Here is a 14,352-nt window from a genome sequence, read left to right on the forward strand (position 1 = left end):
GTACGAGCGGCCTACGGGGGTCGTGCCCAACACATTGATGTAATTTGACGTTCGCACCCCTCTCTCCCCCCCCACGCCCTTCACGGCATGGCGAGTATAAAACAAGTTAAGAGTGCTTCGAATAGTTCTGGATGGATGGCAGCAATTATTTGTAGAGAGATCCTAATAGTCATCGGTGGTGGATGAGTTGAGTTCCCTCCCCCTCCCTCCCGTGATATGTGAAGCGCTTTGAGTGTCTAGAAAGGTGCCATATAAATCCAATCAATAATAATAATTATTATTATTATATACATCACCTGAAAGTTCTAGGTAGGAACTATTTCTACATCACATCAAATACTTCCAGAGATCAAATGATCTGAGAATCAAAGCTTCAGGGTGCCACTATAGTTTTACACTATGAGTAAAACCTTCTAGATATTTGTTATTAAATCTGTACTTCCATATAGACCTAAAAGTTGTAGATGGCAGCTGGCAGGAAAAAAAGGCAGGAAAATTCTCTCAATATGGACATACAGAGTTTGTATTGGTGTGTTATGGTAGGATGACTCATGCTGCTTTGCTTTATAAATCGGAGGTCGCAAATTTCCACTTGCTACTAGGAAAAATAAAATGCAGCATAAACTCAGAGTTCCTACTCGCAAACTCTGGTCATTTTCTCAACTGCTCCCAGCTCGTCATTTGAAGTCATTTCAACTTGGCCACCCACATCGTATATGGTGGAAAAAACAAAAATGGGGTTAAAAATATTGTATGAATTTAAAAAAAAAATGCAAAAAATAATATTTTATTTTCAACAATCATATGGATTCAAGCCAATCAGCATACCAATACAGTAATTGGTTAACACATACAATTAAACGTTAATGTTGCTATTAACTGTTAGCTATCCATTAGCCGATGCTATTAGCATCCATGGTTTTGCGACTTGAAGCTTGAACGCACGTAGGTCGGAGGTGACGCGCTTGCCACTTGCCACCTCCGACCATAAACGAATGCAGCATAAGTACAGAGCCCACTGAGTGGAGGGTCAAAATGGGATAGTTCGTAAAAACACAGTAGATGCGATGACTACAAATGTGGGATCATTAAAAATGGCTACACGCGCAAAAATGATTCCCAAAGCAAGGGGAAGTCTATTGGCTAATGATGATGACACCAATAACTATGAGGATGACGATGACAGATGATGAAGCTCAGCTCTTGGCTGACCAATCATAACTCACCCTTCTCAGCACGCCCCATGTGAGCTGGGTCCGATAGAAGCAAGCAACAGAGAATAATGACATAATTAGATTGATAGCACACACACAGATATTCAAGAGATCTGCAGTACGGTATATTTTAAGATACCGCATATCGCAACAGGTCCACACAAAGCTATGCCTTTTTGGATTACTCTCCTGTTGTATTCAGGGATGCAAACTCATGCAAAGTGAAAAAGGGGACAGATGTACAAAACCACTCAGAAATCATGAATTTTTTTATTTTTTCCGCATGTCTTTGAGTGCCCACCGCCCGGGTGGGGTCGTCAAAAGGGCCTTTCTGTGTGGAGTTTGCATGTTCTCCCCATGCCCCCTAGGGGTTTCCTTCATATAGGAACCCCTCACCAAAACATGCAATATCCTGGTTGCTAATGTGGTGCCTCCTCTGGTCGTTAGGGGTGCCTGTCAAGGCCTAAACAGACTCGTTCATCAGAGCCTCGCCCCGCCCTCCCCGTATGACGGCGGGTGGAGCGCAGTCATGCGGGGAGGGGGCGCCATCGGCTGACGGGGGCTGCTCGAAAATGTGACTCAGCGGCGACGATATGTGTGTGACGTCAGCTGCACGAGAGTTGTGATTGGCCGTTGCCTTGGGCCTGTAACAGAGATCTCCGAGGTAGTCTAGTGGAGACCTGATGTGATTGAGTCCTTACCGTCCTCATCGTCGTAAAGTCGCCTTCAAAGTATGACGTTAGATTATAACGAACTAGTTGTGTGGCTTAGCCTTCCCAAATGTTGAGGGTCGTTTTTTAGAATTTAATACATAGAATTGGGAACGTTACATTCAATTTCATTCAGACTGCCTTGCACTCAATCACCGCCATTTTCCCACGGAGCTTCCACAGGAGGAGGGAGGGTGGGAGGAGGGAGGGTGTAGTGATGTCCTAGCATGTAGGGCTCGCTGGCGCCGGCAGACGGCGCGACGGCTCCAATTCGAGGCGGACGGACGAGTCTGTTTAGGCCTGTTTAGGGCTGGCAGTGGCACGGATCAGAAAACCCACGGATCGGATCGCGTGGTGGATTTTGAGCCACGGATCACGGATTTTTCGGATCAGCAAAAAAAAAACAATCTCAGATTTTTTCTCTCAAAATTAGATTTTAGATTCGATTTTTAAATACTATTATACTTCTCTAACCATTTGTTGCCCTGCACAGCTCAAAAATATTTTTTTCTCATAAGTGACACAATTTATGCTTTTACTCTGAAGGCAGAACAACCCAACTTCCTGTTTCAGCGTGGCGCTGCTATGCATAACTTCCTGGCTGTTACTTGCTAACTGCAGTCACTTGACACGGGTGGTATAGACCGGGTGAGTCTGGAAAGCTACTCGGTGGCCCCACGTGTTGTTTTGTTCTTATGTGTCCTAAAGGCAACATTTCACCGTCCGGTGATAATGTGTTCGTGAAAAGTGTGCGCGTGTGTGTGTTGTGGCTCTCGTTATCTTGTGCAGCCCGCAACATGCTGCTCACATTCCTGTGCTTTTTCAGCGGGGAGAAGGGTTGAGGAAGCTCACTTGTGCTTGCCATGATGATGCCTGTCTGTGTCTGGCGGCGCTGCAGGCGTTCTCATACACTAACGTTAAACGTTAAATGAAATGAAGGGGGGGGGGGCTTGAGAGAGATTTTACAGTGGGGAGAACGGTTGAGGAAGCTCACTTGTGCTTGCCATGATGATGCCTGTCTGTCTGGCTGCGCTGCAGGCGTTCTCATACACTAACGTTAAACGTTAAATGAAACGAAAGGGGGGAGGGGGGGTCCGCGAACCATGGATGTTCTGAACCGTGGGGGCTGATCCGTACGGGACACGGATTATCCGTGATCCGTGCCAGCCCTAGTGCCTGTTCGGAGGGAGGGGAACTGGTTGGAATAGCGTGAACCTCCCACGTGCTATGTCCTACCAGTGAAGCTTCCCCTGTCAGGTGAAAAGAAGCGGCTGGCTAACTGCCCATGTCTCGGAGGAAGCATGGAGCCAGTTTCGGCTCTCCCCAGATCGGCAGAGGGTGGAGCAGCAACCAGGATAAATAAATTAAATTAGCACTAATGGGGGATAAAAATGGGATAAAAAAATCGGGGGGAGGGGGGGAATCATTAATTTAACACATTGACTGCCAGCCGTTTTTTTTTTGCTGTAGGTAGCTTTTGCCAAGCCGTTTTTTTGAGGATTCTGGCTCATTTTACAAGAGCCGAGGATTCTTTTCTGCTTGGAGTTTGTCAACACAAAGTTCACAAAAGTACTAATAGAATGTGTGCTTTCTCTGTCTAAAAGAGTTAGTTTGTAGAGTTAGTAGTTATGTAGATATTAGCCGTTGAGTACAGCATGGTTTTAGCGTCTGAGAGTGAAAGCTGAGATAATCGCAGTTTTGTGAAATTCAATCAAACAGGCAGAACAGTCACTTTAACCATTTATTTTTGGCATCAGTGAGAGATCAGATCAGACATCCAAACAATATAGTTCCGAACGCCCTCTCCTTCAACTCCTCCCTCCGTGGGCGTGTCTAGTGGCTTTCAGCCTGCGTTTGTCACAAGCGAGTGCTCTGCTGCTGGGAGTTTGAGCAGCCTCCCTCCCTGGCAGCGAGTTTGAGCAGCCTCCCTCCCTGGCAGCGAGTGTGGATAGGTCTCACTCGTCTCTTGGGTTTGAGAGCCCCGATGAAGCCCCGTGCGACTCTAGGCTTTATGCTGCTCACCCAGTCCATTTCTGGAACCCCCCACCGCAGCAGCGCGAAAGCGTCCCCGCCTACAGTATGAGAATGAGGCTCGTTCGTTTCTGACTGTAAAATCGCCAAGCCATTTCCTTGAGAATGGAGGAAGCAGCCGCGGGAGGCGGCTGCTTTTGGTTGACTTTATCTCTGTCGGGAGAGGACCGTCGCCACCTAGCTGGTCGGTAAAATAGATTATACACATTCAATACTTCCAATATCTCCATAGGAGACGCGGGGGGCATTGATCCACGTAGCACCGTCAAAAAAAAAAAAAAAATTTGACGTATTAATACGTCAGTGGCAGTCAACGTGTTAAGTGCCCTATTTTGGGATCAAAAAGGTGACTGTCACCTAAAAGTGACTAGTTTGCATCCCTGTGTATTCTTAGCCACAGTATTTTGCTTTTGCAACAGGAAATGATAGAATGTGCCATTTTGAATCCAAGTCAGGAAAACGGTGTTGAAAGAAGTTAAAAGAAATAAAACACAAAAAACATATATAGCTGTCTGATTATCATTCTTCTGTTGAAAATAGAAAAAAAATATTGTTGTGGTTAAATTGCATAGACATAAACATGTACACACACACACACACGCACACACGTACACAAAGCAGCAAGTGGGAAGACAAACCATGAAACCAAGCAAACCAGCTGCACACAAATGTGTATTAAGACACTTGTGAGGACATTCTGTTGATTTATAGCCTATTCCCTAACCAAAACCTCAAGCCTAGACATGTTTAACCTCCAACCTTACCCTAACCTTCACCTGACCTGACCCACATGCTACCCCTAAAAAAACCCGCTTCCAAATGAAGTCCTCACCTTCTCTGAGTTTTCTTTATTCATGTGGGGGAAATTCAGACCTCACACGTATGGATCTCACACACCAGTCAGTGTCTCTATACTATATCATTATCACCATACACAGACTAGCCCACTGGATTACACAGCTGGTACTAAGGCTCTACTCACAAGTGTCTGTGTGTGAGAGGGGAGAGGGAAAGTATGTGTATGTGTATGTGTGTGTGTGTGTGTGTGTGTGTGTGTGTGTGTGTGTGTGTGTGTGTGTGTGTGTGTGTATAATGCAATGTAATTAATCAGTTGAGAGCGTTGATTACTTAATCTGTCATTAGCCAGCCGTGTGTGTGTGTGTGTGTGTGTGTGTGCGTGCATGCGTGTGTGTGTGTGTGCGTGTGTGTGCGTGCATGCGTGTGTGCGTGCGTGCATGCGTGTGTGTGTGTGTGTGTGTGTGTGTGTGTGTGTGTGTGTGTGTGTGTGTGCATGTGTGCATGTGTGCGTGTGAGTGAGACAGTGGCAGGTATCGAGGCCCCGGCTTGTAGCGACAGCTGTGAGCAGAGCCAAAGAGAGCAGAGCAGAGATTGATGATACAGAGATTAATACCATCATTCATCCTGGATTGAGCGTTTGTTTTGGACAGGACATCCTCCACTCAAGCCTAATGGGACGTAGCTGCATTTCCCGCTTTTCTGTGATCCTGAGCTGACGAGGCTTGCCGGGGTAGTCGGTGTGTAAAGGTGCCGACACACCGAAAAAGACTTGAAAGGACTGTAGCAGCAACTAGATGCCGACCGATACGTCACCTCAAGTCTCCTGTGTAGGGGCCAAAGAGTTGTATTTGAACACGAGAGCCGACGGGCAGCTAGCACGTACGCTCTGCACCTGCGTGAGACCTGATTCATGAAACATTAAATAGAAAGTAGCGTTTGCCTACCATTTCGCTCACTTGAATGGTTTCGTAATATAGCTACTTCCAATCGAGAATATGTCTTGTAAAAAGTTGCAAGGAAGAAGCGGAGGTGAAAAATAAGGAGAAACGGCACTAAATAGGTGATATGATATCATGCAGCGAGAGGCGAGAGGGACTTTCCCCAAAGGCACGTTGTCGTGAAAATTTCCGTGTTTTGAAATTGTGGCGAGTTTAACACTACAGAGAACTTCAGACTATCCTGACGAAGCAGCTCTGAGCACATGTTGCTGGTCTGACAGCGGAGTAGTGATGTGCGGGCCGCAGTTATAACCGCGCTGACCGCGGATATCCCGCCCCGCAGGCGGGCCAGATCATAAAAATAAACATTCTGATTAATAGCGGAATTAGTGAATAGCCGAAACAGACAGTGACATGGCTTTTCCGTCACTTCCGCTTTCCTTTTCTGCGTCCGTTTTGGCTATTCACTAATAACGTTAACGCATAAACACACGGCATAGAAGACGTCAACTCGTCTTACAACAGCAGTGGAAAATTACTGTAAAGTCGCAAGTTGCTATTTAGACTGTAAACAATGGAGCGCGGACGTGGAAAAGGAAGTGACGGTGGCAGGAGAGGCGCGCTGTACAGGAAGCTGGGAAAAACGGTAGGGCTGTCCCAGAGTCTATTTTTCAAATAAAAATAGACTCTGGGTTCCCAGATTGGTCAAAACTTAACTGAACGGTAACGTTGGCAACGAGGCTAATGTAGCTTTATCAAAGGGCTTGTAAATTCTGACCATCAGGACAGCTGAGGAGCTCGTATTATCTTCACGGTGGAAGAATCGAGAAACAGACACAAACAGACGGGGGGGAAACAGGTAATTGAACCAATGAACATCTCCTCTTGTAACATGTCCGGTGTCACCAGTTATACCGTGTTGTCACGAGTTTATTAAGCGGTGGGAAAATGTCCACACCGCAAGCATATACTCCTGATTCCAGTGCTCATCTGTCAGCATCTACACCCTGATCCAGAACATCAGCGTGACTGGCAGGGCGTCCTGATATAATGCATACTGTGGATTCACCAGCTCCTGCCTGCAAAAACCTCATTCATAACGTTTGTCACATGCCTCTCTCCGTCTCTTTCACTCTCTGTCTTTCACTCTCCCTGTCTCTCTCTCTGTCTTTCTCTCTCTCTGTCTTTCTCTCTCTCTGTCTTTCTCTCTCTCTGTCTTTCTCCCTCTTTGAAAACAGCAATGGGCTAAAAGGTTACACCGAAATCCACTTCTCAACACACACACACACACACACACACACACACAAACCAACAAGACACACAATCTAATGAGGGATTAGCTAATGAATGCTCTCCACAGATTAATGACATTACACACACACAGACAGACACACACACACACACACTAAAGACCGCAACGATTGAAGAAATGAGCCAGTATTTTACAAAGGAATAGATTTTTTTATTGAAATCCGTTAAAAGAGATTGGCTCTGAGCAAAGTGGTGTTTGATTTGCAGAGAAGACATTTAGATGGATCTGAATGACAGCGAACTGAAACATTACTTGGACAAATAATTAAAAAGGCAGGCTTTGATTTGACGCCATTTTACATGGACTTCAATGACTTGAATGTGGAGGCATTTTTACAGCAATCTAAATGAGAGCCAAACATTTCACATGCTTGTCTTTGTATAAATTGGAAGGGCTTGAAAGCATCAGTCTCTCTCTCTCTTTCACTCTCTCTCTGTCATACAACACACACACACACACACAAAGGGATAGCAACACACATGCAGATGCAGTTGCACAAGACACATGCACGCCACGCATGAGCGCGCACGCACACACACACACACACACGCAGTTTTCACAGTCCCTTGAGTGGAGGAGATGCCCATGGCCAAAAAACCAATGGTTACATTTCTCCCTTTTTCTCTCCCTCTCTCTCTCCTTTCTCCAGGAAAACCAGTCAAGATGTTTCATTTCATCTCCCAAATGTAGATGAAAAGTAATTATAATTAAACCAACTTGGATTTAATGTTCAAAATACTAAAATAATTCATAATAATATTAAAATGTACCCAGCTCAGTTGGGATGTTTAGAAGCAATGCAGCTTTCTAATTTGTCTGCAGATGCTAATGGAAAACAATTATTTCACTTCATTAAGATTAAAGACGCCTGGAATCTGTGTCACAACCCAATCAGAGAGAAAGCAGGTTTAGAAGAGAAAAAGCAGTTAAATTAATTGACATTGTAAAGGCAGCAAGTGAGTGTGCACCCACATACACACATTTATTACATTGATTTCGTAAGTTATGATAAGCCAAAACAATTGTCACAATATCATAAGAGGGGATGAAAAGGAGACAGATTTATTGAAATATATAATTGATCCCATTAGTTTGACTTTGTAAATGCTAAGCCGAAATTAGAAGCTGGAGTGGGAAAGGGAGGGGACAGATTTAGAGAAAATAAATGTGAGTACTCAAAGTCACGTTAATATGATACGATCAGTTAAATCCTCACTGAGTTTTCTTCTCATTGTCCGTGTGATTTCAGACGCAACACACAGCTCTCATGTGATTCTCTATTACTGCCTGTGATTTCCTATACCACTGATTCTCTAATGGCCTGCTTATTATTCTCATCCGTTTCATTGACTTTACATTACGTTCACGTTGAACATGTTATAGAAAGGTGAAGTCTGCCGCCCTGAACTGTCCTTTCATTGTATGCCTTTGCAGCAAAAGCAAGGTCCTGTTGTGGTTTTGTGTGTCAGGTTGTGCCGTTTCCCTGCGTTATGAACCATTAGTTATAGTATACTATAGTACACAACATTATTGGTATCTTGTTAACCACGAGAATCACAAGGAATCCTCAGTTTAGCCAGCTTTTCATTTCGCACTAGTGCTTGTAAGGCTGCGACTGCCAGTGATTTCTTTTGGCCCTGTCTTTCTGCACTAATGATAGCCTACCTCTCTCTGTGTAAAGCAGCATCACTCGTATTTACTTGCAAATTAACAGCACTCAAATTCCCAGAGGCTTCAAAGAAATTCCAAGGACCAAATGCCCAAGGGGGGGAGAGGGGGGGGGGGGGGGGGGGGCAATAAAGCTCACAACAACAAACTGGCCATTAATGTGTTAATTCAGCACAAGTCATTAGCAGGCCTACTTTGATACTCAATGCAAGAGCATAAAATTACATTTGTATAACATTTGTGTTCGTTCCAACATGGAGCATTTCATACAATAAGCCATATTAAAGTGATTTTATTAGGATTTTGGAGGTCAACTTTTTAACAGCTGTGCGTTAGAAAAACACCTTCCCCCCTCTCAGCTGCTGAAGAGACAGACAGACAGAGCATCGGCAGCACTTTGCCTTCTCAGCGTGCATGAAAAGCGTTTCTGCGGCTCGGACACAAGACTGCAACTCCTCGTCAGTAGCCTACCGCTACAGTCAGCTTGTGAATGGAGACTATACCCGACAGTCAATTTGTTCAAACTGTCTGAGGACCACCTGGGGTCCAGGGGGTCCCCCAGCAAAATCAGTAGGCTACTGTTATCTCATACAATGGGCACAATGAGAGTGTATAAAAACGACTGTGATGCTTTGAGGACGTTTCGCTCTCCACACTGTGGTTATCAGCCCACATAGATAGTTCTGCAGGTCTATAGTAAATCATATCGAGCAATATAACCTCAGGTGCGGTTCAGAAAGATGAAAGTCTTGTCAAATAGGGGTCCGTGGTCTCTATTCTTGGGGTCCTTGACATGAAAAAGTTCTGGATCCTGCTCCTCTATACTGAGAACCAATCACTCCCTTCCGAAAAAGAGCTCTAGCCTGAATACAGATTAGGACACCATGAAATATCAGTGCCAAACTATACCATATAAAAGGTGATACTGTACAGACAAAAGACTATGAACTACGAGAGGGTCACAATAAACTGTGAATGCCATCGGATCGGAATATGATGAAATGAAACACCACAAAGTGCAACAATGTTACTATAAAGTTTAAACACGAACAATGAAATGCCACAGACACAATGTAACTATTTAGCAGAGGAATGTTGAAGGCATGTGATTTTTCATTTGCGACCCACCGTAACTTTGTATCATTCACGCGCTGCGGACTGAACGTGTCCTTCTCTGTGTAATTGCTGTTAGACACGTTTAAATAGCCTAATTATGAAACTTGAACGCAACAAAAACCTGTAGTAAATTAGTCCCATCTACTGAGTTAACAACCGGTCAAGCTTATTTTCTAGTCGTATTGTGTGTATTTTTCCCCTGATCCACCGACCTCTTCTCTTCACTTGTGTTTATATCGAGCTGTTCAGTGATAACGTTGTAACGTTGAGCTGAGCATAACATAAAACGCCTATTACATTAATAGAAACCAATACTGTTGCAACTTTATGAGTCAATTTATGTTAGTCAGTAGACGTGTTTTCAATTCCGTCTGACTAGCGCAACCTACTTGGCAAACAGACGGCATTCAAACCACACTACCTCATCTACCTCAGGCTCACAGACGCCAACACGCCTCGCACGCCAAGAAAGAGAACATTTAACATTCTGCACAGAAACAAAAAGCATTTTCTTAACTTCAAACCCGCATTTCTCGCACCCGAAAACCAACAGAACAATGAGAAACTACAAACAGACATTTTCCAAGACGAGACGAACTTTTTTTCTCTCTGTCCACAACACAACACACCTGGCTATAAGTATAACTAGGCCATTACAAAATAACACAAATACCTAACGCTATGTCATGTGGTTCAAACTTTCCTCTCAGTGCAAAACACGGTCTTTCTCGCTGTTTCTCTCTCCTTCTTACCTGTCGGGATCTGAGCGGAGACCTTCCCGACCGTCCCCAGCAGGCACCAGAGTCCCAGCAGAGTAACAGATAAAAGTGGGTCCATGTCGGACTGTGTCGTTCGTTAGTCTAGAACAGTTTTCCGCCAAGTTTTCCTCTGAGTTTTCTCCTCCTCTAACTGAGTTCTCTTCTCTTCTTCTCTTTAGTTATTCCTCAATCTGTTATGGTGGAGTGAGTCGCTCCATGCTCTCTTTTCGCTGCCTCTCGCGGACACTACACGGTTTATTTCACGCGCAGAGAGAGGAGCTGCTCTCCAGCGCAGCTAGCAGCGAGTGAAAGTGCGTGACGTCACACGGCAGGAGACCGATTCAAAAAAAGAGAGAAGGGGGAGAAGAAAGAAAGGGGGAGGGAGAGAGAGAGATGGCTGACTTTTTCCCATTTTGGAAAGAAACAATATACCCCCCCCCCCCCCACACACACACACACACACACACACACAATCATAATGTTCATTGTTATGTAGGCCTACTAGGCTATTTATTTATTTATTTATTTATTTATTTATTTATTTATTTATTTATTTATTTATTTATTTATTTATTTATTTATTTATTTATTTATTTATTACGTCCACCAATGGATTTGGCCAGAAGGTAAATATCAGTTGAGTTTTACTCAACTAAAATATTCTTTTAAGTGACTTCTAACAACAAAGTAATTTTTCTGGTATAAGATATCTGTACTTTTACTTAAGTGTGGCTTTCATGCACTGTCAATTAATTTAAAAGCATAAAAACTCTGCGCCCTGATTGACATTTTTGACAGGAGCAATATGGTGTCTAAAAGGCAGGAAGTAACACAGGTGCAAGCAGAACATTAATGAGGGTTTCCAACTTCCAATCCATTTAGGTGTTCCAATGCTGGGGCACCATCGTTAATGTTTTGCTTGCACCTGTGTTACTTCCTGCCTTTTAGACACAAAATGGCTGCTGTGAACAAGACTGATTGCTTCCCCATCTTGCTCTACACTCAGGGGCATTGTCCTCCCCCCCAAATGTCCTATTACCTCCGACCACAGGAGGTCATGTTTTCGCCCCTGTTTCTTTGTCTCTCTGTCTGTCTGTCCATTTGTCTGTTTGTCCGTCTGTTTGCCTGCAGGATATCTCAAAAAGTTATGAACGGATTTGCACAAAACTGTCGAAAGGTAGGTCATTGACAACTTATCTGATGAATTTTTCACTGGCCAAAAGGGGGCGTATAGCAACAGGTGCGGTTCCAAACGGATTCACATTAAGGTTGGTCATTGGCCAAGGAATAACTTTAACTTTCCATGCATGGTCAAAACAGGAGGTTAATGAGCATGGTCAAAACAGGGGGTTAATGTGCATGGTCAAAACAGGGGGTTAATGGGCATGGTCAAAACAGGGGGTTAATGAGCATGGTCAAAACAGGGGGTTAATGTGCATGGTCAAAACAGGGGGTTAATGGGCATGGTCAAAACAGGGGGTTAATGAGCATGGTCAAAACAGGGGGTTAATGAGCATGGTCAAAACAGGGGGTTAATGAGCATGGTCAAAACAGGGGGTTAATGGGCATGGTCAAAACAGGGGGTTAATGAGCATGGTCAAAACAGGGGGTTAATGAGCATGGTCAAAACAGGGGGTTAATGAGCATGGTCAAAACAGGGGGTTAATGGGCATGGTCAAAACAGGGGGTTAATGAGCATGGTCAAAACAGGGGGTTAATGAGCATGGTCAAAACAGGGGGTTAATGAGCATGGTCAAAACAGGGGGTTAATGGGCATGGTCAAAACAGGGGGTTAATGAGCATGGTCAAAACAGGGGGTTAATGGGCATGGTCAAAACAGGGGGTTAATGTGCATGGTCAAAACAGGGGGTTAATGTGCATGGTCAAAACAGGAGGTTAATGGGCATGGTCAAAACAGGGGGTTAAAAGGCATCTACCATCCAAACAGATTCACATAACACCGCAAATGTTTGTAGAAAGGTAGGTGGAGGTATGCACTCTGTCGTTTGCCCTCTACCTTTCAATAGTGTTTAAATGCTTTAGCAATGCTGTTCATCTAACATCTATGCTGTTCATCTAACATCCATGCTGTTCATCTAACATCCATGCTGACGCTGTTCATCTAACATCCATGAGAGAGAGAGGGAGAGAGAGAAAGAATTGTATTCTGAGGCTTTGGCAATAAGTACTGTTCACGTAACATTCATGAACATATAGAATAGAATAGAATAGAATAGAATAGAATAGAATAGAATAGAATAGAATAGAATAGAATAGAATAGAATAGAAGGGGTGAGAGGTAATAGTCAAATATAAGACGATGATTAAATGGGAGTGCCACTCAACTTGATCACGTATCTCTAAGATGTCAACGTTTTAGGTTAAAAAAAATCAGAAATTCCCATTGACGCCCATGTATAGCATTTTACAATGCATTATGTTATTGGCTTGGCCTGGTCTCAATATTTCCTGCCAGTGGGAGAGAGACTGTGCTCTGTCAGTTACATTATGGATCCACTCCTTCACTCTATGTCGTTCTGTCTCTTTGTACAAAGCTCAGAACTTTATGCAAACTGCCCATACTCTCAGTGTAGGCTCAACTCAGATCAGACATACAGACAGACAGACAGACAGACAGACAGACAGACAGACAGACAGACAGACAGACGGACGGGCAGACAGACATACAGACATACAGACAGACAGACAGACAGACAGACAGACAGACAGACAGACGGAGAGATTCATCTTTTATCTTGAAGCTTTGGCAATGTTGATCTTTCGTGACAATAATGCACATTGAATTGAATTACAGCACAAACAGACAAACAAGGCAGACAGGGATTCTGCAGCAATGATATATTAGAGAGCGAAGCCTCTAATCTGTCATGACATCAGATGTTCCATTTGAATTTGAAGAAGACTTTGTGGCCTCTAACTGTCTAACATGTCTGAACTTTTATTTTCAAAACTAGACTTTCTTCCAATTCTAGCAGCGCTGTCAATAATGCTGCTGCTGTGATACATTATTGATCCACGTAGGCAAATGTTCTTTTGCTCTGCTCTACAGAGAGGTCAGAGGTCAAAGGGCCAGCACAGAGCAGCAGACATGGAGCTGGTTGGGGTTGTTCTCTGCCAGAAAGCCATGATGCAGAACAGAGGAATCGCCATACAACTCTTCAAACATGTTTCATTGCATTTTTATTTTTGTTTTAAAGATGTTGGTTGTTATGGTTATGGTGGTAAAAATACTCTTTTTAGTGAGCTTACAGTAAAATACTCTCTTTTAGTGAGCTTACTCGCATTAAAATACTCTCTTCAACTGTCTTTAGTGAGTTTACTCACATTAAACTCTCTTTAGTGAGCTTACTCACAGTAAAAATCAGTCTTCTACGCTCCTGTTGGTATTCAAAACAAATGACATGCCTGTGTGTCACAATGTGCCGACACAGGTGACAGCCACATGTCAGAGTTGAGCGAGCTAACGTCGTGACAGGCTTGTCAAAAATCCAAAATAGATGTTTTGATTTGGATCACGGTTGAGCTAAAAATATGTGGTTTGGATGGAAATCAACAAGCAGGGAACAAAGCCTACCAGCGTGTTTTCTTCTTCTTCTTCTTCTTTCTCCTGCATAAATACTGTGCACATCTCTTCTCTCTCTAGTTTCTGGGTTATGTCCCATCACTAAATGTGGGTGCCCTGCCACTAAGTAGGACTCTCCCACTGTCCGTCTACAAAATGTGACTGTGCTGATGTTGCACAGAGTGGGTGTATTGCCATTGTAGACAGCAGTGAGTCCTGTGTTG

General features: G+C 43.8%; 1 protein-coding gene across 2 annotated transcripts in view; it reads right to left on the bottom strand.

Moving 5' to 3' along the window:
- ptprk (protein tyrosine phosphatase receptor type K) overlaps positions 1-10,782 on the bottom strand; it is a 190,410-nt gene extending 179,628 nt beyond the window's left edge. For both annotated transcript variants that reach the window (XM_083643454.1, XM_083643453.1), the window contains exon 1: positions 10,540-10,782. In XM_083643454.1, coding sequence (XP_083499580.1) covers positions 10,540-10,624 — 85 coding nt within the window. In that variant the 5' untranslated portion in view covers positions 10,625-10,782. The remainder of the gene's footprint in view (positions 1-10,539) is intronic.
- Between the last annotated feature and the right edge of the window lie 3,570 nt (positions 10,783-14,352).

Source organism: Poromitra crassiceps (genome assembly GCF_964638095.1).
Source record: "Poromitra crassiceps genome assembly, chromosome: 9".
Lineage (NCBI taxonomy): Eukaryota > Metazoa > Chordata > Actinopteri > Beryciformes > Melamphaidae > Poromitra > Poromitra crassiceps.